Genomic DNA, 25,859 nt, shown 5'->3' with positions numbered 1-25,859 from the left:
CTGACACATTGTAGCAAATCCTCAGGAAAAGGAGACAGATTTGCGCTGCAGCTTTGTTACAGAGGATTGTGCAGACTGGATACAACTGTAACGCATTCTCAGATATGATGAGTAATAGGTCTGTATGTTATTTTTTTATATACTCTGGGTGCAAACAGCATTCCCATTAACTGACAGTAAGCAGAGATCTTGAAAATGCAGAAAATGAGGCTGAAAATGTTGCTCTGTCCGTGTCCTGCTCACACAGCTGGATGCATAGTACCAAGTTCAATACGAGCCATCGGCCTGCCGGACGCATTGGGAGCAGATCCTGCTGGAGTCAGAAATGTCTGTACAGATATAACCCTCTGTCCGCACAGGAACATTGTGACAAACTACAGCTGTGCGAGCAGGACTAGGTCAGATGTTCAGCCTCTGGAGATAACCTAGGGTATTCAGCATCAGCAGCAGGATAGGCCATCGATGTCTGATAGATGGGGGTCTGACACCCCTTCAGCCCCGACCAATAAGCAGTTTCAGAGAAGCTCCGACGCCGGTGGTCAGCACCGGGATTACAAGCGCTGCTCCCATTCACTTCAATGAGAACAGCGCTGCAGTAACCAGCTCCGTCCACTACACAATGGATGGAGCTGTAGAGTTCTGGCGCTAGAGCTATTGCAGAACAGCTGATTGGCGGGGGTGCTGGGTGTCAGATCAGATACAGACGGCCAATCCTGGAAATAGGCCACCAACAGTAAAGGAGAGGACAAACCCTTTAAGTAGAATGTGCCCCCTGGAATTTTCCTAACAATTGAAACCAGATACTGAGACCTATTCTATTTATTTTCTGCTGGTTGATTATATTGTTCTATTTTCCATACAGGATTACGGGGGGGGCGGCCATCTTGCTCGAGCTGCTGCAGTGATTCGCTCTATTAGAACCTGTAGTCTGAAGATGTTCCTATGGGAGAGCGCTGTGGGCATGCTCTGTGACATTTCCAGAGGTCATTGAGCTGCGACCATCGCCGGTGGATCATGTGTTATTTCTGTATAGGGTGTAATCCTGCCTCTGATGATAATGAGATGACTGCTGAAGAAGAGATCTCTACAGAGCAATACAATTTTTTTTTTTATGGTAGAAATAATTAACTCCTTGTGTGATCAAGAAATATTAAAGGGGTTGTCGAGGATTTTCATGCTATCCTCAGGATGGGCCGTCTATATCTGATCAGCGGGGGTCCGACGCAATGCAGCCCCGCCGATCAGCAGTTTGTCAGACACTATATAGTGCAGTGGTGCCGCCATTCCCTTCGGGGTGGGTCCGCCACACACACATTGTGAGAAGGTCTATCCGAGGCTCGCAACGTTGGAGGCGTCGTCTCCACTTCCTGATAAACGGCGGCAGGAATCATTGCTATACTGGACATGACAGAGTTAAAAACGCTAACGGGAAATAAAAAAGAACTGTCTCCTTCCATCCCCCGGGCAATTAATACCGGAGATGACAGAAAATAACGAAAATAGCTGTAAAGGACTCCGGTGACATTGTCACGAACGTCTCCCTGGTCACGGTGACCCTCTCTCCGCTATGTCTATCTTTTGCCTGGAAGTAAAGTCCTAATATATATGTTGCAAGGCGGGGGAGGGGTGACATCGATAAAGGGCCCATTAACGCCAGTGATGTCCGTGTTCTGAAACCCCCCCAGGGGCCCGTGACCGTCAGCTATAAAGCGGCCTGGCTGCCGCTAATCCATTTTGCGCAGCGTTACTTTAAATTTGTTCTAGGAACAGAGGAGGCGGCGGGGGGATTGTAAGAGGGCGATGACGGCTGCGGCGATCAGGATCACATTACCGGCTCCCCTGCCCTACATCTACAGACTGATAGATGGACGCGCGCAGCAGCCGGGCGAGCAGGGGCGTCTCTGGCGGCACTTATCATTAAAGCCATAAAGACCTGACAGGCGGCTCTATCAGGAGGCCTCCGAGCTTGAAATTAACCTTCCTGATACAGCAGCTTCTCCCCGGCCATCGTTTATTATCAAGGCTTAAGTCGCCGTTGCGCTTTTTTCGTCACCCAATTAACCGCCGTCGTTCTGCGTTCTACTGACAAAGGGGTTTTTGTGAAGCGCGAGATCTTTTATCCTCTGATTGTGCGGCGGGAAATATCGTCGTCCTGCAGCAGAGGAGCCTAAAGGAGAACTCCGAGAACACCTGTAACAGGGCAAAAAAAACAATGTAACTTCTGTTTCAGGTTTCCAGTGAGAAGAGCTTCTGCACCTGGTCCCTCTGACAACACTTCCTGCCCCTGTGCTTTGGCAGATCAGTGTTGTCGTAGGGAATGCAGACCTGGTGGCAGGCTCGGAGCTCTTCTCTTTTATCTCTTCTTAGCAGCGCTCACAGAAAACAGCCAATGTCCCCCTGACGGTACTGAGGGAACAGGCCAGGAAGAGTTGTCAGACCCAAAAAAGGATTGTCCAGGCTCACATGTCATCAGACTTACCTGCTCCCCCTGCCTCTAGGTTTTGGCTCTTTCGGCCCCACTGACGGGCTCTGGTCCCATTTGTCAACATCTGATTTGAAGGAGGGGGAAGGGTCACGTGCTGCATGGGGGGGGACACTTCGCCGCCGCAGTGGCGCACATGACCGCCATCAAAGCGGATGTTTGGCCAGAGCGCGTCGGTGGTGGCGGGTGACCCAGAAGCCAGCAGTGGGGAGCAGGTAAGTATGCTTCCCTCCACAGGTCCGGCAACAGGGGAGTGAGGAACCCCTTTAAGGGGTTAAAACTCGTCCCTAGTCTAAATTAAAATCTGGCCTGTGCCCTGAACCCCACAGACCCCCGCACAGTCTCTCCGTCCCATAAGCAGCTGTCTGACCACCTACCACTGTCAGCCATCTTGGATGTCATGGGTCACACAATACAATTCTCCCCGGCTGTCATCGTCCCTCTCCCTGTGCATAGTCACAGACAAGGAGAACCACATGGAATGCTGGGCAGTGTAGTTCACACGTGTCAGCGCTAGCTAGCTTCTCCTCCTCGATGAGGCTGCGATCTGGGGCTCGACATGAAGGGAAGGGTAAGACTTAGCAGATTTGTGGCTGGTGTCAAAGTTAACCCCTTACAGCTCTGTAACGGGTACAACGATCCTGTGGGCACCGCTGCGATCCGGGAGAAGAGCGGCCCTTATGGACTGAGATGTCAAGAGGACGGATTAATCAGAAAGTGACACAGAGGGGCTGGATGTACACAAGGTGGAGTTCTTCTTTAAATTTTAGGGCGGACTGCACAGTACCGGGGTTCGGGGAGGACTCACCATGGTCTCCACTCGGAGTTCAAAGGGCATCGGGTTGTAGACCATCAGCTGCACCTCACACACATCGCCCTGCACCCACTGGAAATCTGCAAAACAGGGGGCAAGAAGAAGGTGAGACAGTATCACACAGGACAGGATTAGATACACAGCTCAGCAGACAGTATCACACAGGATAGGATTAGATACACAGCTCAGCAGACAGTATCACACAGGATAGGATTAGATACAGAGCTCAGCAGACAGTATCACACAGGACAGGATTAGATACACAGCTCAGCAGACAGTATCACACAGGATAGGATTAGATACACAGCTCAGCAGACAGTATCACACAGGATAGGATTAGATACACAGCTCAGCAGACAGTATCACACAGGATAGGATTAGATACACAGCTTAGCAGACAGTATCACACAGGATAGGATTAGATACAGAGCTCAGCAGACAGTATCACACAGGACAGGATTAGATACACAGCTCAGCAGACAGTATCACACATGATAGGATTAGATACACAGCTCAGCAGACAGTATCACACAGGATAGGATTAGATACACAGCTCAGCAGACAGTATCACACAGGATAGGATTAGATACACAGCTCAGCAGACAGTATCACACAGGATAGGATTAGATACACAGCTCAGCAGACAGTATCACACAGGATAGGATTAGATACATAGCTCAGCAGACAGTATCACACAGGATAGGATTAGATACACAGCTCAGCAGACAGTATCACACAGGACAGGATTAGATACACAGCTCAGCAGACAGTATCACACAGGATAGGATTAGATACACGGCTCAGCAGACAGTATCACACAGGATAGGATTAGATACACAGCTCATCAGACAGTATCACACAGGACAGGATTAGATACACAGCTCAGCAGACAGTATCACACAGGACAGGATTAGATACACAGCTCAGCAGACTGTATCACACATAAAAGGATTAGATACATAGCTCAGCAGACAGTATCACACATGATAGGATTAGATACACAGCTCAGCAGACAGTATCACACAGGATAGGATTAGATACACAGCTCAGCAGACAGTATCACACAGGATAGGATTAGATACACAGCTCAGCAGACAGTATCACACAGGATAGGATTAGATACACAGCTCAGCAGACAGTATCACAGATAGGATTAGATACACAGCTCAGCAGGCAGTATCACACAGGATAGGATTAGATACACAGCTCAGCAGACAGTATCACACAGGATAGGATTAGATACATAGCTCAGCAGACAGTATCACACAGGATAGGATTAGATACACAGCTCAGCAGACAGTATCACACAGGACAGGATTAGATACACAGCTCAGCAGACAGTATCACACAGGATAGGATTAGATACACGGCTCAGCAGACAGTATCACACAGGATAGGATTAGATACACAGCTCATCAGACAGTATCACACAGGATAGGATTAGATACACAGCTCATCAGACAGTATCACACAGGACAGGATTAGATACACAGCTCAGCAGACAGTATCACACAGGACAGGATTAGATACACAGCTCAGCAGACTGTATCACACATAAAAGGATTAGATACATAGCTCAGCAGACAGTATCACACATGATAGGATTAGATACACAGCTCAGCAGACAGTATCACACAGGATAGGATTAGATACACAGCTCAGCAGACAGTATCACACAGGATAGGATTAGATACACAGCTCAGCAGACAGTATCACACAGGATAGGATTAGATACACAGCTCAGCAGACAGTATCACACAGGATAGGATTAGATACACAGCTCAGCAGACAGTATCACAGATAGGATTAGATACACAGCTCAGCAGGCAGTATCACACAGGATAGGATTAGATACACAGCTCAGCAGACAGTATCACACAGGATAGGATTAGATACACAGCTCAGCAGACAGTATCACACAGGACAGGATTAGATACACAGCTCAGCAGACAGTATCACACAGGACAGGATTGGATACACAGCTCAGCAGACAGTATCACACAGGATAGGATTAGATACACAGCTCAGCAGACAGTATCACACAGGATTGGATACACAGCTCAGCAGACAGTATCATACAGGATAGGATTAGATACACAGCTCAGCAGACAGTATCACACAGGATAGGATCAGATACACAGCTCAGCAGACAGTATCACACAGGATAGGATTAGATACACAGCTCAGCAGACAATATCACACAGGACAGGATTAGATACACAGCTCAGCAGACAGTATCACACAGGATAGGATTAGATACACAGCTCAGCAGACGGTATCACACAGGATAGGATTAGATACACAGCTCAGCAGACGGTATCACACATTCTGGATTATCAGATGCTGGACTGACGGAACCTGTCTGTAATTATTAATACAGAGAAGGAATGAAAGGAGCATAATGGACTGACGACTAAAGGCCGCGGATACAAGTTTAATTACTGGTCCATGGGCCTGCGTTACGAGAACGTGGCGAGGGAATATACGACCGCGCTGCCAAAGTACAAGGCTGGATTGTGCTCCCGGGGGCCCCGGCCATCGCTCTCCAAGGTCCCCTTTGCCATCAATGCCTCATGCTGTTCAGACAAGGAATAAAACAAGAGGCAGGGGAAGAGCATTCTGTGTGAGGCGCCAATACATTCGCAAATAAGTATGGCAGTTCTCAGCCGCGGAGAAGCGAAGCTCTGGAGGCATATTACTCCACTACAGCCGGCAGTGTCCCCGTCTGAAGGAGGCCGGTCTGCTGAGCAACAGCACCTTTTACGACCAATATAAAAAGCCTATTTGTAGCAACATATTTCTCTGTATCTGAGGGCGGCCGAGGGAGCAGGACCGTAAATAATTAACGACTCTGAAAATATCGCTTGCGAGTAATTTACTCTCTGGTTGAAAGGTGAAATGATGGCGAGCAATTACCATAGAACAATAAAGAAGCGATGTCACCGGGATTGTAGATTACATCTCGTTAACAGAAAGGCATTACAAATAATATCACTGTGGAATTTATGAAGAAAAGTCGCAGGAGGGCGCAGTGTAAGTGCAAAGTGGCAGTCAGGGGCTGGAAGCCGGCGGAGGTTCTCAGCTAGCAACATGCAGCGCCGCCTCCTCCTCCTCCTCAACCAGCTGATCACCCGCCACCATCCGGACGATAGGTCATCAATATGTATGGCAGGACAATCCCTTTAATTACTTTTTTATGCACTGACTTAAAGGGAAAAAGAAAATTTGCTTAAGATTATCGCTGTATTTCGGCGACAATTCTCAATGATGAGGGGCAATAACCCCAAAATAGCTGTCTGCAGATGAAGAGCTGGCTTAGCTACAATCCTAAATTATGTCTCAAGTCCTGGTTAAAAGGTTAAAAAATACTGACTTGTAGGTATCGGCGTACATAGAGAAGTAAGGGCCCCATAGCAAGGAACAAACCGGGCCCCCCACACAGGACAGAAGGGTTTCCCCCTAAACCCCTTTCAATGACCCTTGGGCCATTCTTCCACTGCCTCATTTGCTAAATGTTGTTCCTTTAGAGGGTAGAGTCCTGACCAAGTTTTCATGCCCGGTAGAAGAAGGGATGATCCCAACTGGACCCCCTCTTGCCTTGGACCCCATAATAGTCGCATGGTCTGCCGCTATGGTAGTTAAGCCCCTGCTTGTCGGATATCTACCTTACATCTGGAGGCATCAGAGGCTCAGCTTTCTTGGAACCCTGCAGGTTATAAATTAAAGGGTTTTTCCCGAGACTTTTTAATTAATGACCTAATCTCTGGATAGGTCATCAGAATCGGATTGGTGGGGATCCGACACCCGTGAGCCCAGCCGATAAGCTGTTTGAGAAGGTAGCGGCGCTCACAGTAACACCCCAGCCTTCTCACAACTTTGCCTAGACCATGTGACGTCACGTTCATCGATCACATGGTCTAAGCACAGCTCTGCCCTACTGAAGTGAATGAGGCTAAGCTGCTGCGATACCAAGCACAGCCACTGTACGGCGCTGTGCTCGGTGAGCTGAGAAAAGGCCATAGCGCCACTGTGAGCACCGGTCCCTTCTCAAACAGTTGATAAAAAGCTTGGGTCCCAGGTGTTGGACCCCCAGCAATCAGACACTGATGACCTATCATTGTACAGTCCTGATCAAAAGTTTAAGACCACTTGAAAAATGGCAAAAAATCCTATTTAGCATAGCTGGATCTTAACAAGGTTCCAAGTGGAGCTTCAACAAGCAACAAGAAGAAATGGGAGTGAGACAAAACATTTTTTGAGCATTCAATTTAATGAAAACAACGAATAAACTGAAACAGGCTGTTTTTCAGCTGATCAAAAGTTTAGGACCACACCTCCAAAAAAAAAACTAAACCCCCCCAAAACAGAAATCCAACTTCCAAACATGAGCTCAGTAATGAGTAGCTCCGCCGTTATTGTTTCGGCATGCTTGATGCAAGCGTTTCCATGAGGTGAGTGGGAACATTTCTCCAAGTGGTGAAGACGGCCGCACGAAGGCCATCTACTGTCTGGAACTGTTGTCCATTTTTGTAAACTTCCCTTGCCATCCATCCCCAAAGGTTCTCAATTGGATTTAGATCAGGGGAACACACAGGATGGGCCAAAAGAGTGATGTTATTCTCCTGGAAGAAGTCCTTTGTCCTGCGGGCATTGTGTACTGTAGCGTTGTCCTGTTGAAAAACCCAGTCGTTACCATACAGACGAGGGCCCTCAGTCATGAGGAATGCTCTCTGCAACATCTGGACATAGCCAGCGGCCGTTTGACGCCCCTGCACTTCCTGAAGCTCCATTGTTCCACTGAAGAAAAAAGCACCCCAGACCATTATGGCGCCCCCTCCACTGTGGGGCGTAGAAAACATCTCAGGTGGGATCTGCTTGTCATGCCAGTAACTTTGGAGACCATCAGGACCATCAAGGTAAAAAGAATTCTCATCAGAGAATAAAACTTTCTTCCACCTTTGAATGTCCCATGTTTGGTGCTCTCTTGCAAAGTCCAAACGAGCAGTTCTGTGGCGTTCAAGGAGACGAGGTCTTTGAAGACGTTTTTTGTTTTTGAAGCCCTTCAGTCTCAGATGCCGTCTGATGGTTATGGGGCTGCAGTCAGCACCAGTAAGGGCCTTAATTTGGGTCGAGGAATGTCCAGTGTCTTGACTGACAGCCAATTGGATCCTCTGGCCCCAGTGCTGATGAAATTTTTTGGGGTCTTCCACTTGACTTTTTTGTTCCATAACCCTCAGGATCATTTAAGAAATTCCAAATGACTGTCTTACTGGGTCCCACCTCAGCAGCGATGGCGCGCTGTGAGAGACCCTGCTTATGCAGTTCAACAACCCGACCACGTTCAAAAAGGGAGAGTTTTTTGGCCTTTGCCATCACAACGTGTGACTACCTGACAGGAAATGACAATGAATCCACATCTTTGCACAGATTTGGCCTTTTAAAGGCATGTGGTCCTAAAATTTAGATCAGCTGAAAAACAGCCTGTTTCAGTTTAATTGTTATTTTCAATTAATTGAATGCTCAAAAAATGTTTTGTCTCACTCTTATTTCTTCTTGTTGCTTGTTGAAGCTCTACTTGGAACCTTGTTAAGATCCAACAATGTAAAGTATAATTTTTTGCCATTTTTCAAGTGGTCTCAAACTTTTCATCAGGACTGTATATAAAAAAATATTCAATATTACTCAATCGCCACTGGTTTAAATGTTATGGCTAACTGGTATACTCCTTTATAGGCAGAGTATGACCCCTTTATTTCGTCTCAGAGAGCAAATAGGTATCTGCTAAAATTCTGAAGCTTGCAGCTGCCACTAGGGGGAGCACAGGATCTTACTGCAGACTGATAAATCCCTATTGTGATGTGCTGCATGCCACACGAGATGAGGCTTGTATAATATATATCTAATCTGGGATGTATCAAAAGTAAGATTATGAGAATCCCTTTCACCTATGAAATTAGTGGTGACTGCAGGAAGCTTGATTTATTTAACTCGGACCCCAATAATTTAATTTTAAACCTATAGATGCATTTAATATAAAACTATAGGCAAACCTCTGTATATTTCTCTAGAATTCAAGTTGCTTATTTTTTTTTTTCTGACACAGGGCCAAGAAGAGAAGAAGTTGCTGTCTGCCGCACCTTCTCCTGGCAGATGCACCATGGCCATATTTGGTTGCACATTTTGGGGAACTCAATGCATCCTAATGAGTGAAACCTATCGACCACGTGGCTATCCAAGATGTTTGCACAGCTTCAGCTCATTTTGAGACAGATTCAATTTTTTTTTTTTTCAAAAACATCCTTTGAATCAGCCGCTTTACTGAATATGAAGGGCTCAGTCCAGCCAAAATGTCAAGAGCGAAACGAGGCCGATACACATCACAGAAACGATGATAAGAAGTTCAGATCAATGTTCTCCCGAGCAGGGCCCTCTCCACAGTCAATAACGGTTTGAAGAGGCGGATGGAGGGTTTAACGGTTGACGTTTTGGGGACAGTAAGTGCTGCGCAGCGATCACTACACGTCCTGGTTTGACACTCGAGACCTCAAAGCTCCTGGGCCTTTTGTTGTCTGTTCGGAGGCAGAGCGTTCATTGCAAGTTCACAGAGAGATCACCGAGAAAAGTAACCAAAAGCCAAAGCCGCATCAAAAAATAAACAGATTCCGATAATTATATGTTAAAGGGGATTTAACATAGAAAGTACAAGACACTGCGACAAACACCCCTAAAAATGACAAATTATCGATGCAAAACTGCTTAAAAATGGACTGTACTAAAAGATAATGTCCCTAACTTTTTGTCATTTCATCAGTGTTTTAAAACTCCAGTGCTAGAAACTACCAGCCCCTTTTTCAGTACCGCCTCTGTTCTCCCCCACTCCTCCTCTGCTCACACACTCTTCTTCACAGTCCCACCTCTGCTCACTCACAACCCTACCTCTCTTCCCCAGTCCCACCTCAGCTCACTCGTAGCCTCACTTCTTTACTCCAGTCATACTTATGCTTCCTCTAAGCCCCGCCCATGCTTACTCCAAACTCCACCTCTCATTTCTAATGGCACACCTGCTTCCTCTAAAACCCCTCCTCAGTTTAATCCAAGTTCCACCTCTCATCTTCAGTCGCACTCTTGCTTCCTCTTAGGCCCTCCCCAGCTCACTCCTGGCTCCACCTCACCTCCAATCACACTTCTGCTACTTTTAGGCCCTCCCCAGCTCACTCCTGGCTCCACCTCTCATCTCCAATCACACTTCTGCTACTCTTAGGCCCTCCCCAGCTCACTCCTAGCTCCACCTCTCATCTCCAATCACACTTCTGCTTCTCTTAGGCCCACCCCAGCTCACTCCTAGCTCCACCTCTCATCTCCAATCACACTTCTGCTTCTCTTAGGCCCACCCCAGCTCACTCCTAGCTCCACCTCTCATCTCCAATCACACTCCTGCTTCTCTTAGGCCCAGCCCAGCTCACTCCTAGCTTCACCTCTCATCTCCAATCACACTTCTGCTTCTCTTAGGCCCAGTCCAGCTCACTCCTAGCTTCACCTCTCATCTCCAATCACACTCCTGCTTCTCTTAGGCCCGGCCCAGCCCAGCTCACTCCTAGCTTCACTTCATCTCCAATCACACTTCTGCTTCTCTTAGGCCCGGCCCAGCCCAGCTCACTCCTAGCTTCACTTCATCTCCAATCACACTTCTGCTTCTCTTAGGCCCGGCCCAGCTCACTCCTAGCTTCACTTCATCTCCAATCACACTTCTGCTTCTCTTAGGCCCAACCCCAGCTCACTCCTACTCCTACTCCACTTCAAACTGGGACCAGGTGAGCCTCGACTACTGCTTTTTCTTGGAATACCTTCACTCAGGAACTGTTTGAGTGCTCCTGGTGCCTGCTGTTTATACCCAATGCTAAATATTTTTTATGGACACCACCATGTCTCATACCTCACTTAGAGTCATCGATAATTGTGATGAAAGACTCCAAAAAATTAATGCTATATTCAATATAGAAGATGAGGATTCACGCAATGTCTTGGATCTTAAAATTCACATGAGTTCTCTTGAAAAGTTGCTCACACGTGAAATGCGCACCTGGTGGGACTTAACCTCATTACAGAAGTATGTGGATAGAGGAATGATTCCTCGTGGCCTGAGGCTGCACAAGAAACCTACAAACCACATATTCTGAGGATTTCACCACCAAATGGCAAACTATTTTGTCGGACTGCTCCATCAAATAAATGGGACTGATTATTTCCTATGAGGAAGAGACCCTGGTTAACCTCCGGGAAGAAATAAGAGTCACCCAAAATTCCATTGCACCTCTGGCGGACTCGTCCATATTCATTGATTTGGATGAGAAACTCCAACTGAATCTAAACAAAATGGAGGATAGTCTGATTGCTATTAAGCAGGACAAATTCGGCAGAGATATGCAAGACTACAAAACCAATAATGTGTACAATTGGTCTGATGCTAGAACCAACACTCCTCGCTCTATTATGAGGAAAATATACAGAGGAAAGAAATCAAGATCTCCTAAAGTCAGCTTCAGTTCCACAGACATCGACTCTTCTGACTCAGCGCCAGAAACCGCACGTCCTAGCGCATTATTTACACCTCACGTTACCGCAGAGGATACCACCTGCTCTGGGAAACCAGCAAAAAACGCCGAACAAGTAGACACACGGAAAGGCGGGCGTTATCCTTCGTGTCAGAGAAAAACTTAGTTTATTCTCAAGTGATCAACATTTCCTCTATGATGCTCTCCCAACCACAGATTCAAGTTCTATCTAAAGGACTATCTTTCTCACCAACGTGCCATTTTGACATCTACAAGACCTTACTGGATGTGAACAAACTAGCTCGGGACCTTACTTTGAAAAAACATTTTGCTCACAGTGATACAGGAGAATTCCCTCCTGCTAGTTTGGTTCCTGCTCGTACTTCTCCTGTCATGACCTCTCCAAGCCAGACAAGCACATCCTTCCAGGAACTTGTTCACATCTCTCACCTTCAGCAATGTCGGGACGTTTCTAGTTCTCTGTCTGTCTCTGATTTCTCTCATAATTTTGCAACTCACAACCGTGATTTTTATCCTATACAGTCTCGCTCTCTGGCTCTTGATCATTTTCAGGAATCAGTGGAGCGAGATGTGGTTGCATTGAGGGATTCTTGCCAGTCCGTGTCTAAATTTAATACCAATTGTAACTTGTCCACTGCTGAAAAAACGGCTCTAAAAGAGCTTGAAAATATGAAAGATGTTATATTCAAACAGGCGGATAAAGGGGGGGTCGGTTGTGGTCATGGACCGCTCCATATATATGTCCCAAAACCTTCTCATGTTAGGAGACTCGGACACGCATCTGGAGATCTCACTTGACCCCACTCCCCAGATTCAAAGTGATCTGCTTTCCTTGTTGTCCTTGGGGGTTAAGAGTGGTTTTATGGATCAAAAACAAGCTGATTTTATATATGTTTTACATCCTATTACTCCCATTTTCCACTCTTTACCCAAGATCCGCAAGCCGGGTTTTCCCCCCCATCTATGCGGCCTATTGTGGCCGGGATAGGCTCATTTACGGAGCGGATGTCTGCGTGGGTTGACAGTTTGTTGCAGCCACTTGTCCAGACCATTCCAGGCTTCCTCTTAGACACTAGAACTGTACTCCAGTCCTTTAATGAATTTCCTTGGAAGCCGGAGTACGCCTGGATAACTGCGGATGTCACATCCCTATACACTGTCATTCCTCACCATTCAGCCATTGCTTCTCTACGATGGTTCCTGAATACCTATGCTGATTTCAGCTTGGAATTCCAGGACTACATATGTGATGTTGTGCCTTTTCTACTTAAACACAATGTATTCATGTTTAACCATCGTTTCTTCCTCCAACGCACCAGTGTTTCCATGGGGGCAAAATTCTCGCCCTCCATGGCGTGGTGGGAATCCTGTTATCTCTTTTCAGATCACGATATTTGGGCCCCCTCATTACGGTGGTATGGCCGTTATATCGATGACTTGCTGTTCATCTGGTCAGGTGACCATGCCGCCATACCACTTTTTGAGGAGTTCCTAAATAACAACACTCTGAACCTGAAATCTACTCTTAATTTCAACTGCACATCTATCGCGTTTTTGGATTTGACTTTGGTGGGCAATGCTGCAGAGTCTAATGTAGTCACCCGCACCTACCGCAAGGAGACGGCGGGTAACGGTACTCTTTTCGCGTCCTCGTGTCATCCTGCTCATGTTGTATGCAATATCCCTAGAGGCGAATTCATACGCCTCAGACGGAATTGCTCAAGTGACACGGGCTTCAAGTAAGAGCTCAACTTAGCTTGGTGCCCGTGGATCCAGCAACAGTAGCTTGACACAGGCCGCGGAACAAGTCAAATCACAATCACGGATAGATCTAGTCTTCCCTAAAAACAGGGCTAGCAGTAGATCTAATTTTATTAGTGAAGTCCCCAAGAACAGAGCCCCAGTTTTCTCCACGAGCTACAGTGCAGAATTTAGCAAGATCTGTCATATAATCAGAAAAAATCTGTCCCTGCTGCGCGTGGATGAGCAGTGGTCGGATGTTCTCAGCTCAAACATCAAATGCAACCTTGGGTCAACGTATCAGTCCTAGCCTGTTTATGGATGATCCCCAGACACAGCAGAGTTGGCTACGCTTTAAAGGCAACTATAAGTGCGGACATCGTATCTGCACTTGCTGCAAGCACCTTTCTACTGGCCAAACTGTGGTCTCTGTATCCAACCAAAAAACTTTCACTTTGAAACAATACATTAATTGTAACACCAGTTTTGTGGTTTACTGTATCATAATGCATGACATGCCGCCTACAGTACATAGGCTGTACCTCCAACAGCCTCGAAACCAGAATCCGCCGACATATTTCCGACAGTCAGTTCACACTATGCGGCTTGTCATGCAGGTGATACCAGTAGTCTTGTGGTGCAGGGGGTGGAACGGGTTAAATTTCCCAAACGTGGAGGAGACCATAGGAGAGTTCTTTTAAATAGAGAATCTTATTGGATCTTTACCATGGGTACCTGTGTACCAACGGGTCTGAATCGTAGGCACGATCTCATACTGCATTACTGACCGTGGTACTTTTTTGTTTCCCTTGAAGATTTTCTTCTTTTTCTTTCTATTTTTAGCATATGTTTTTATGTCTCAGAGGTGGAGCCATGTGTTGATTGTGTCCACCTGATATGTTTGACCTGCCCCCTATTTAAGGCCAGTGTCCTACACCATCATGTTGTCATGAGTAAGGATCTGAATTTGTTGATCTGAAACGCGTAGAATGTCTGGATTTTAGCACGTTTTTCATTAAAGCATTTATATGGTTGATTGGAAGCTGGATCTCCTTTTTCACTTATATTTCTACTATCGCTGAGTTCCTGGCGAATATCCGTGCCTCCACTTCAAACTGGGACCAGGTGAGCCTCGACTATAGCTTTTTCTTGGATTACCAGCTCACTCCTAGCTTCACCTCTCATCTCCAATCACACTCCTTCTCTTAGGCCCACCCCAGCTCACTCCTAGCTCCACCTCTCATCTCCAATCACACTTCTGCTACTTTTAGGCCCACCCCAGCTCACTCCTAGCTCCACCTCTCATCTCCAATCACACTTCTGCTTCTCTTAGGCCCACCCTAGCTCACTCCTAGCTCCACCTCTCATCTCCAATCACACTTCTGCTTCTCTTAGGCCCACCCAGCTCACTCCTAGCTCCACCTCTCATCTCCAATCACACTTCTGCTTCTCTTATGCCCACCCAGCTCACTCCTAGCTCCACCTCTCATCTCCAATCACACTTCTGCTACTCTTAGGCCCACCCCAGCTCACTCCTAGCTTCACCTCTCATCTCCAATCACACTTCTGCTTCTCTTAGGCCCACCCCAGCTCACTCCTAGCTCCACCTCTCATCTCCAATCACACTCCTGCTGCTCTTAGGCCCACCCTAGCTCACTCCTAGCTCCACCTCATCTCCAATCACACTTCTGCTTCTCTTAGGCCCACCCCAGCTCACGCCTAGCTCCACCTCATCTCCAATCACACTTCTACTACTCTTAGGCCCACCCCAGCTCACTCCTGGCTCCACCTCATCTCCAATCACACATCTACTACTGTTAGGCCCACCCCAGCTCACTCCTGGCTCCACCTCTCATCTCAAGTTGCACCTGTGCTCTGAGGTTCATCTTTGCATTACCACCTCTGCACTGTCTTAGGTTCCTTTCAGCTCACTCAAGGCCCCAAATCTGCTTCCTTGCCCTACACCACTGGAGACCTCAAAATAGAATGGGTTTAGAGACAAATATGGTGGAGAATCTTAAGCAGAAAACTCAAGCAACAGGAAAGACTTAATGAACATAAAGGGGATCTCCGTGGTCCCAATATTGATGACCTAGCTTCAGAATAGGTTACCAATAACTGATTGGTGGGCATCTGACACTTAGCACCCCTAATGCTCATTACAGCGGAAGCTCGGCTACAGTCAGCAGTGATCTGGCACAGTGTATCAGCTCAGTCTGAGCGGGGTCTGATTAATCTCTGCCATGAGCAGCACAGGCTGCGATGATACACCACTCCAGACAAAAAAGTTCAGATTTTCTTAATTCTTAATTAATTCAATGAATCGCCCAGCTGAGGGTACGCTATAATGGTATCCAGTCAAGGTAATCCTCATAGATAAACAAATCTCTCTCCTGCCCTGATCGTTTGCTACAATGTATCAGTGCAGGTGACATGTATCAGTCTGGAGTCCACAGAGGATTGTCTAGACTGGATGCAAATGTAACAAGCTGTTTAATATTAGGCTTGTATGTTTCCCTTCACTGACAGCAAGCAGAGCAGAGATCTGCCACATGGTAAGGAACTGTAATAGAAGGTATATTAGAAAGATTAACCCTTTCCTCATCACAGTAGCATACATGTCGTCAGAGAGTGTCCACCTCCTGACACTGGACATAGATAAATATCCAGTATAGAAAACGCGTCATGGACCAGTGCGTCACCCGCCGCTTTATTAACAAGACTGTAGACGCCAGACTCGGGCTCAAGAAAACTATTTTGCGTCTGCAGAAGTCGTTTTTTTCCTCACGGAAATAATGCTATCTGACAGGAATCATGTCCGATGGTAACAAGCACTACATCCTCATCATGCGGTGATTTCAGCGCCCCCTGTAATATTTATCAACAGGAAGGAGAGCTCCGACAGACCCGGACCTAATCAATCTGCATTCTCCCCGGCCGCCATATTGATCCCTCTCACCGGCACTGCCACAACCACGACTCTGCTCGCCCGCAGCCGTCACTGGGTCGTTAAGATGAAATACAAGGCGGCAGAGCGTTTAATTAGAGGGGAAGATTGTGAAGCTTCTTCAAGTTTTAAACCTAGTTCTTGGAGGTAGTGAACAGGTGTCAGGGAGAAGTTGTCAGGTCCCTCACAGATAAATAGAGGCGTTTGTATAGAGAAGTTTTTTTAACCCCTTCCTGATGCAGCAATTTTCCGTTTTTTTACTCCCTGCCTTCCCGGAGCCATAACTTTTTTATTTTTCCGTTCACATAACCGCATAAGGGCTTGTTTTTGTTAGGACAAGTTGTACTTTCTAACGGCAGCATGTTATATAAGACACAATGTAGTGGGAAACTGTAAAAAAAAATATTCTAAATGGGGTGGAATTCTTCCACAGTTTTATTTTTATTTTGTTCTACGATTACATCGATACCACATTTATATTGTTTTTCTTGTGTTTTAATACTTAAAATAAAATATACTACTAATACTAATCTAACCCCATAGCTTAGGGGTTAAAGGGAAACTTCACCTGCATGCACTACTTATCTTGCAGAGAATTGAACCTGCAAAAGAATTTCTTCTCCCTTCATATCCAGAGCTGCATTCACAGTTCTGCTGATTTCCAGTTACCACATACAAATGCATTGTGGGAAATTAGATGATGGTTCTAAATTTGCAGCCGAGACGTTGCATGACTCGTAGAAATCCTGGGGTACAAGTAGCCCACCTTTTCACAGTCACCAAATAATACTTCCATACTATGCCCATGTAATACTGCCATTCAGAGACCAAATTCTACCAATACATACAATACCTCAATAAAACTTCCATACGGTATCCAAATAATTCTACCATATAGTGCTCACACAACACTGACATTCAAATCCCAAATAAAAATTTAACTTGGTCTCCATATAATACCGCCATATAATGCATAAGGAGGTTGGTTAACAGTGAAGTCCAGGTGGACCAATTGTCCCATCTGTAACCTGTGCCTATAGAGTCCCGGGGACACTTACCGATTTTCTTGTTCTTCTCCTCGCTGCGGTTGTGGGCAATGATCGGGGAGTAGATGAAGGGGCTTTTTATGGAGAGCTTCTGGCCTAGTAAATTCTTCACCTTCTGTGGCCGTAGGATAATGGGAAGGTTCAGAAGCTTCACTGACCTGGAGAAGAAGAGAGGTCATTGTAAAATAAGTATGCGGGTACCATGAAATTCCTGTAATCCGTGATCTGCTAATCCAGACCGTCAAAAAATATGACTCAAGTGCTTATATTTGGTACGGGAAAAATGATTCCGTGCTTCAACCCTTTTCCCGGTGTCATTTAGCGAATAGTAGATTTACGGGGATTCAATTGCATGGACACAAAACCTGGGTAGAATGGCCACCACTAGAGGGAGCTCCCTGCAAACTGTCATACACTGAACTCAGACAGTATGCCGGGAGCTCCCTCTAGTGGCGGCTGCAAGAAGTTAGAATGCTATGGTTAAATTCTGCATCTATGCAGGAGGTTTGGAGCTTTGTATCAGAAAAACAAAGCCATTACTGCCATAAAGATATCATATTTATCAGCACAGAATTCTGCACCGACGTTCCCTCCTGGGTAAAAACCATGTGAGCTTCATCGCCAATGTCAGGGGACAGTCCACCTTTTCTGCCGTCTCTTTTATTAGTGTCGCTGACATTCGGCTTTATTTAGTAAGAAGAAAGAGACGATGGCAGTATAATGGAGATCTCCGGGAATCTGGAGCAGCCGCCTGAACGTGGAAACTTCACCTTTCGAGAACTTTTCCACTTTGTTGCGGAGATGAGAGGCAGCGAGGGGGTGACAATCGCTGCAGGAGGTGACCCCATTACTGAAAGGCTGTGTATGAGCAGATCAAAAGATCCGCCTTATGGGACACAGAGCAGCCCGTCCATTTATCATATCACTCGGCAGCGCCGATGGCAGTTAACCCCTTGTAGGACACCAGCTGTACAGCAGCCTGCCCTCAGAATGGCAGCAGTATACCATTATCGCTCTACATTCTGACCTGAAGGAAACCCTCCGGTTTATGAGGCTTATTGATGTACGGAGAAAAGGTCCGAAAATTTCTAACGTGCTTCGTGTTTAAATTCATTATCATTGCAAGACCTCCGCTTGCTGTCAGCGAACGGGAAGAATCTGATCATCATTCGGAGACCGAAATCCCTTCCTTGTCAAGTCCAATTGGTGGGTTTGATACAAGGGAGCTCTGGTACACTGTAATGAACATGCTGCCGTTTATGTACAGCAAGCAGAGATCTTGAAAGTGGTGAGGAGTTGAAACGCTGATAGCTGAAGAGCTTTTTATCTCCGTAGACATCATGGAATACTTTATTCCCCCTGACTCAATCAGCTTCTCAAGAGGGTGAGGAGATTTTTAAGAAAGGAGAAAGGACACTGGGGAGATTCTGAGAAGCGATATTTGTACACTAGGCCCCCCCCCCCCCCCCTCATTTATACTGCATGATGCCCCCAATTTAATGGCATTTAAATCACACATGTGAACCCATTCATCACACCCCTACCAACCCAGACAGGACCCTATAAATAAAGACCCCCTAAATAAAAACTCAGACCCCTAAACAAATACAGACTCCAGAACCCCAAAGAAATACAAACCTCCGACCCCCAAAATGCAGACACCAGATCAGACCCCCTTAATACAGAAACCAAAGTAAACTCCCTAAAAAACACAGGACAACTAGACCCCCCCCCCAAATAAAATAAATAAAAAAGACTGCCTAAATACAGACCCCAGATCATGCCCCATTAGACCCTCAGTGACCAGACTGTTTTGGGCCCGACTGACCAAGCAATTATTATTATTTATTTTTAATGTCGCCTTCCAAGAGCTGTAACATTTTTATTTTTCCTTCAATGCAGCCGTTTGAGGGCTTGTTTTTTGGTGGTAGTTTACAATGGCAGAATTATGGGGTGCACATAACTTACTGAAAAACTTTTATTAACCCTTTCATAGACTCACTAAAATAAATGCAGACCCCAGTCTAGACATAGAAACATAGAAACATAGAAACCTAGAATGTGTCGGCAGATAAGAACCATTTGGCCCATCTAGTCTGCCCAATATACTGAATACTATGGATAGCCCCCGGCCCTATCTTATATGAAGGATGGCCTTATGCCTATCCCATGCATGCTTAAACCCCTTCACTGTATTTGCAGCTACCACTTCTGCAGGAAGGCTATTCCATGCATCCACTACTCTCTCAGTAAAGTAATACTTCCTTATATTACTTTTAAACCTTTGCCCCTCTAATTTAAAACTGTGTCCTCTTGTGGTAGTTTTTCTTCTTTTAAATATGCTCTCTTCCTTTACCGAGTTGATTCCCTTTATGTATTTAGCAGTTTCTATCATATCCCCTCTGTCTCTTCTTTCTTCCAAGCTATACATGTTAAGGTCCTTTAACCTTTCCTGGTAAGTTTTATCCTGCAATCCATGTACTAGTTTAGTAGCTCTTCTCTGAACTCTCTCTAGAGTATCTATATCCTTCTGGAGATATGGCCTCCAGTACTGCGCACAATACTCCAAGTGAGGTCTCACCAGTGTTCTGTACAGCGGCATAAGCACTTCACTCTTTCTACTGCTTATACCTCTCCCTATACATCCAAGCATTCTGCTGGCATTTCGTGCTGCTCTATTACATTGTCTTCCCACCTTTAAGTCTTCTGAAATAATTACTCCTAAATCCCTTTCCTCAGATACTGAGGTCAGGACTGTGTCAAATATTCTATATTCTGCCCTTGGGTTTTTACGCCCCAGGTGCATTATCTTGCACTTATCCACATTAAATTTCAGTTTCCAGAGTTCTGACCATTCTTCTAGTTTTCCTAAATCCTTTTCCATTTGGCGTTTCCCTCCAGGAACATCAACCCTGTTACATATCTTTGTGTCATCAGCAAAAAGACAAACCTTACCAGCGAGGCCTTTTGCAATATCACTTATGAAGATATTAAACAAAATCGGTCCCAGTACAGATCCCTGTGGAACCCCACTGGTAACATTACCTTGTTTTGAATGTTCTCCATTGACTACAACCCTCTGCTGTCTGTCACTCAGCCACTGCCTAATCCACTCAACAATATGGGAGTCCATGCTCAATGACTGCAGTTTATTGATAAGTCTTCTATGTGGGACAGTGTCAAAAGCCTTACTAAAATCTAGATATGCGATGTCTACTGCACCTCCACCGTCTATTATTTTATTCACCCAGTCAAAAAAATCTATAAGATTTGTTTGACATGATCTCCCTGAAGTAAACCCATGTTGTTTTTCATCTTGCAATCCATGGGATTTTAGATGTTCCACAATCCTATCCTTTAATAGGGTTTCCATTAATTTGCCTACTATTGATGTCAGACTCACTGGTCTATAGTTGCTCGATTCCTCCCTACTACCTTTCTTGTGAATGGGCACGAGATTTGCCAATTTCCAATCTTCCGGGACGACTCCTGTTACTAATGATTGGTTAAATAAATCTGTTAACGGTTTTGCCAGCTCACCACTAAGCTCTTTTAATAAGTTTGGGTGTATCTCATCAGGCCCCTGTGACTTATCTGTCTTCACCTTAGACAGCAAACTTAGAACATCTTCCTCTGTAAAGATACATGCATCAAACGATTTAATAGTCATTCTTTCTAGTGGAGGTCCTTCTCCTTTTTCTTTTGTAAAAGCTGAACAGAAGTATTCATTAAGGCAGTCGGCTAGCCCTTTATTCTCTTCTACATACCTTCCGTCCTTTGTTTTTAATTTAGTTATTCCTTGTTTTAATTTCCTTTTTTCATTTATATATCTGAAGAATGTCTTATCCCCTTTTTTCATAGACTGAGCTAGTTTTTCTTCTGCCTGCGCTTTAGAAGTTCTTATAACTTGCTTGGCCTCTCTCTGCCTAATCTTGTAGATTTCCTTATCTTCATTGCTCTGGTTTTTTTATAATTACAAAATGCTAGCTTTTTATTTTTAATGATTTGGGCCACTTCTGCTGAGTACCACAGTGGTCTCTTCCTTTTTTTTGCTTTTACTGACAAGTCTAATGCAATTTTCTGTTGCCTTCAATAATGCACCTTTTAAGTAGTCCCATTTCTCCTGGACTCCATGTAATCCGTTCCAGTCTGATAAGGACTCATTTATGACTAATTTCATTTTTGAAAAGTCTGTTTTTCTAAAATCTAAAACTTTTGTTTTTGTGTGGTGGGACTCTTTCACAGTTCTTATATTAAACCACACTGACTGGTGATCACTAGATCCCAAGGTTTCGCCTACAATGACATCATATACCGAATCCCCGTTTGTGAATACCAAATCCAAAATGGCCTCCCTCCGGGTTGGCTCCTCAACCACTTGTTGTAGAGATAACCCCAGTAGGGAATTTAGAATATCTGTACTCCTGGTAGAACTTGCTATTTTGGTTTTCCAGTTTATATCTGGAAGATTGAAATCTCCCATAATGATAACTTCTCCTTTCATTGTCATTTTAGCTATTTCTTCAACTAGTAGATCATCTAGTTCTTTAACTTGACCAGGTGGTCTATATATCACACCTACACGAGTTACTGCATGGTTAGCAAACTGCAACGTAACCCAAACTGACTCTATGTTGGCCTCACCAACTTGTATTAGGTTAGATTTAATGCTATCTTTCACATACAGGGCCACTCCTCCTCCTTTCTTGCCTTCTCTGTCTCTTCTGTATAAAGAGTACCCTGGTATGGTTATGTCCCAGTCATTTCTTTCATCACTGACTCCAGACCAGAATTCTTAAATAAAGACCTCAGACCCCTAAAATAAACAGACGTTAGATCAGTCCCTCTATATAGATCCCAGACTAGACCATCTTAAAATATAGACCCCAGACCATGCCCCCTTAACCCTTAATTCAGACCCCCTGATCAGACCTGCAGAAATGCACTTCTTCCCGCTCCTGCAGTTCTCTTTACTGATGGACTTAAAAGTGACTGGAGTCGGAACTGGAGTCTATGTCCAGAAAGGGGGTGATGCTCAGGAGATTTCCGGCTAGTGCTGGAGTTCGGGAGACCCCAGAAATTATTGGAGTTGTGGCAACCCCTAATAGACAACTGCTTTAAAAAAGTTTTCGGTCTTGGCGGTCACAAAAAATAGATAGAGTACACAAGGAAGAGAAAGCATCTCATGGTACCCACCTCACAATTGGCAGCTTAGTGAAGGGCACAGGAGGCAGCGTCAGGCCTTCAGGTAGGTGAATGGCTTCCATGGTTCCTGCACATTTGGAGGTGTAGCTCTCCAGGCTCTGCGCCACGTCCTTCTTCTCTATAGACGGGAGGAAAGGAAAACAATTTGAGAAGTCAGATTACAAGGACCTGTCCAATGGACCTATGAAGCCACCAAGCCTTCCAGAGAACCAGCCAAGCCTGGCATGTAAGTGGTAAGGAAGCAAACTGAAGCCTAGTCAGAAAAACGCCTGGGTCTGATCTATCTGAGGGAACTTCTCCTCCATTGTAATAAGAGATACTAGGTAGAGCCCGGCCTGGACCTTCTACCTTAAACGGGTTGTGCACGTTTCGGAAGGAGGACGGGGGTTGGCCAACCATCCACTCCTCCTGGGCAGACCTGCGTAGACAAGCATACTTACCTGCTCCCGGTTCCTGCGCTCTCCGACCTCTGCTGTTCCGCTTGGGTCCCTGGATGCAAACTTCCGTTTTGACGCAGCTGCAGCCAATCACTGGGCGCAGCAGTGACCTGTTCTGCTTGTGTCATGACAAATGGTCATGTGACGTAAAGTGAGCAGGTCAGCGCTGCAGCCAGCAATTGGCTGCAGCGGCGTCAAAACAGAAGTTTACATCCAGGGACCTGAGCAGAAGAGCCGGAACCAGAAAGCAAGTGAATACGCGTTCCTTCACAGGTCTGCCCAGGAGAGAGGGGTATGCGAAACCCCTCTAACGGCATCAATGCACTGCACTTTTGAGTCTTTTTGATCACTTTTTATTCAATTTATTTTGGGGGGGGGAAGTGAAACAACGAAAAAAAAGGCAAATTGGCCATTATATTTTTAAAATCTTTTTGGGGGTCTCCATGGGAACCTAGCTGTGGTAGCCTCGGATCCTTCAGGGGGACTGAGGCTGCGGTAGGGAATGAACAGTTCCCACAATCGTGCTACTGGGAGGTGTTGCGCTTCCGGGTTTGCTGCGCTCAGATGCCATGAGCACATTTGAGTCTGCAACTGACGTTATCGCTGATCACAGACATTAATCCCCGATGTCTAAAGGTACTCTCTCCGCTCTGGAGCAGGCGCCATCTTTAAAGAGACGACATCCACCGTACATGTATGGTGGATGTGGTCAAGGGGTTAAAGAGGACCTCTCACCTCACCGGACAGGTCTGTTTTAGTACTATTTAATACCAATTCTGGAGCATTTATTTTATTTATTTTATTTAGTTCCTCTCTTATTCCTACTAAAAGTTTCTGAATTAATTGCCAGAAGTTTGCAATGAAGGTCCAGTTGGGTGTCACCAGTTGGGGATGCCCCCTGTACAGTCAGCCACTATCCAATTGGTGCTACAAGGGGTGGAGAAGTAGCAACTGCACCCAGGCACATAAGACGACACCAGCATTATAAGTAGCACATGGTAGGTGGGACCTGGTACGGATCTTGCACTGGGGTCCAGCTGCACCTCTACAGGTCACCACTAAAAGTCCCATCCTTCATGACCCCCCCCCACACACACACAGACAGTGACGAGGGGAACTAGATGAAGGACATGGGTGGTATCCTGAAATTACATAAACTGGGTGGAGTTGACCTTGCAGACGGTCAGCGAGCAGGGTGTTGGGGCTGCAGACCTCGTCCCCTTCCTTGGGAAGGTTTTATCGATCTCGGAGTCGCACGCTGTAGCTGTTCCGGCCGGAATCACTGCCTGCTCCATTTACCGCTTGTATCTGAGCCGCCGGGTGATGGATTTGCTCGGCTAAAATGAGTTGCACGGCTTTTATGCATCTTCCAGAACAAAGGCTGCGCGGTCTGCAAGCTCAGCAGATAAGGTGGCACGGCCAAGGTAGCGAAGCTGGAGGCAGCCTGGCGGTCCAGGCCCGGCGCAGACGCCGGTGCTTCAAATATAGCTGTTTAATTAGGGTAATAAAGTCACATTCGTCTACATTGTCAGGGCCAGGTCTTAATAGCTTCACTTCTCGTGTAGCCGCACCGGAATTGTATTCGCTACAGCTCAGTAGGGATAAGGAGTGGGGTAAAGGGTAATAATCGGCTGTCCCTGTGCCGGTGACAGAAGCGCAGGGGCCTCCAGAGCAGCAATTCCGTGATTGATCCATGCAATTAGCGGATGACACATTTTGCGATCACCGGAGCCAATGTCCCGCTGGTGGTGAACAAATATCACAGACAAAATGGATGGCGGTTGAATAGGAGCAGCAGCAGCATCAGGGGAGCGTTACCTGGGACTGGTCATTATAGTTCAGGGTATTTGTTCCGATCCAGCAAAAAGTCATGCGACATCCAGGAGTACAAATACAGCGTCTCTCCTTAAAGGGGTTGTCCCATGAAACATATTCTACAGTTTTCCACCCAGCTCCTGGATCTGATTACTTTTGCAATTACATGTAATTAAAAATTTTGCATAACCACTGAGTTATTCAATAAAATGTCTCTGTATGGCGCCACCTGCTGTTTGTTTTTATTCTTATTTCTTTGTCCTGCTCACTGAGATGGCCGCACATGCTCAGTTTCATCCTTCAACCGCCTCCCGAGTTGTGATAGGGAGAGCATGGACACGCCCCCTGAGCTGTGATAGGGAGAGCATGGACACGCCCCCTGAGCTGTAGCAGAAAAGACACGCCCCTTGAGCTGTCAGCTTGATATAAATCCAGCAGAGCAATGAATGGGGAGATCTCTGGATCCATGTCAGGTACAGGGCTGGTCCTATCTTTGTTAGAAAGAGACTGTCATGTCCTATATGATGTCTGATTTTCATTTTTTACACTAATCATGGGCTGACCCCCTTAAGTGCTCTGTGCTGCTGGGGAACCCCAGTACCCCCCCCCCCCCACCCCCACCCGCACAAGATGAGAAGAGTTCCCTCCTGAAATACTCTGCACTGCTGGAGAACCTGCTCCTTTTATAACGTACAGGTGGCCATACACATTAAATGCCGATTTCATCAGGACTGGCTGATTATATAATGTATACGGGGGGCCTCTCAACTCTATTCATGGAGCTAAGGAACAGGCAATTG

The 25,859-nt window shown here is 46.0% G+C and overlaps 1 protein-coding gene across 1 annotated transcript in view; it reads right to left on the bottom strand.

The window, feature by feature from the left end:
• TRAPPC9 (trafficking protein particle complex subunit 9) overlaps positions 1-25,859 on the bottom strand; it is a 516,382-nt gene that overhangs the window by 438,291 nt on the left and 52,232 nt on the right. The window contains exons 10-12 of the mRNA XM_040431647.1: positions 22,799-22,925; positions 17,615-17,760; positions 3,291-3,376 (exon numbers count right to left, since the gene is read on the bottom strand). Coding sequence (XP_040287581.1) covers positions 3,291-3,376; positions 17,615-17,760; positions 22,799-22,925 — 359 coding nt within the window. The remainder of the gene's footprint in view (positions 1-3,290; positions 3,377-17,614; positions 17,761-22,798; positions 22,926-25,859) is intronic.

This window comes from Bufo bufo, chromosome 5 (genome assembly GCF_905171765.1).
Source record: "Bufo bufo chromosome 5, aBufBuf1.1, whole genome shotgun sequence".
In the NCBI taxonomy this organism is placed as follows: domain Eukaryota; kingdom Metazoa; phylum Chordata; class Amphibia; order Anura; family Bufonidae; genus Bufo; species Bufo bufo.
The sequence above is the reverse complement of the archived record's forward strand: the minus strand, read 5'-3'. Positions and strand labels throughout refer to the sequence as shown.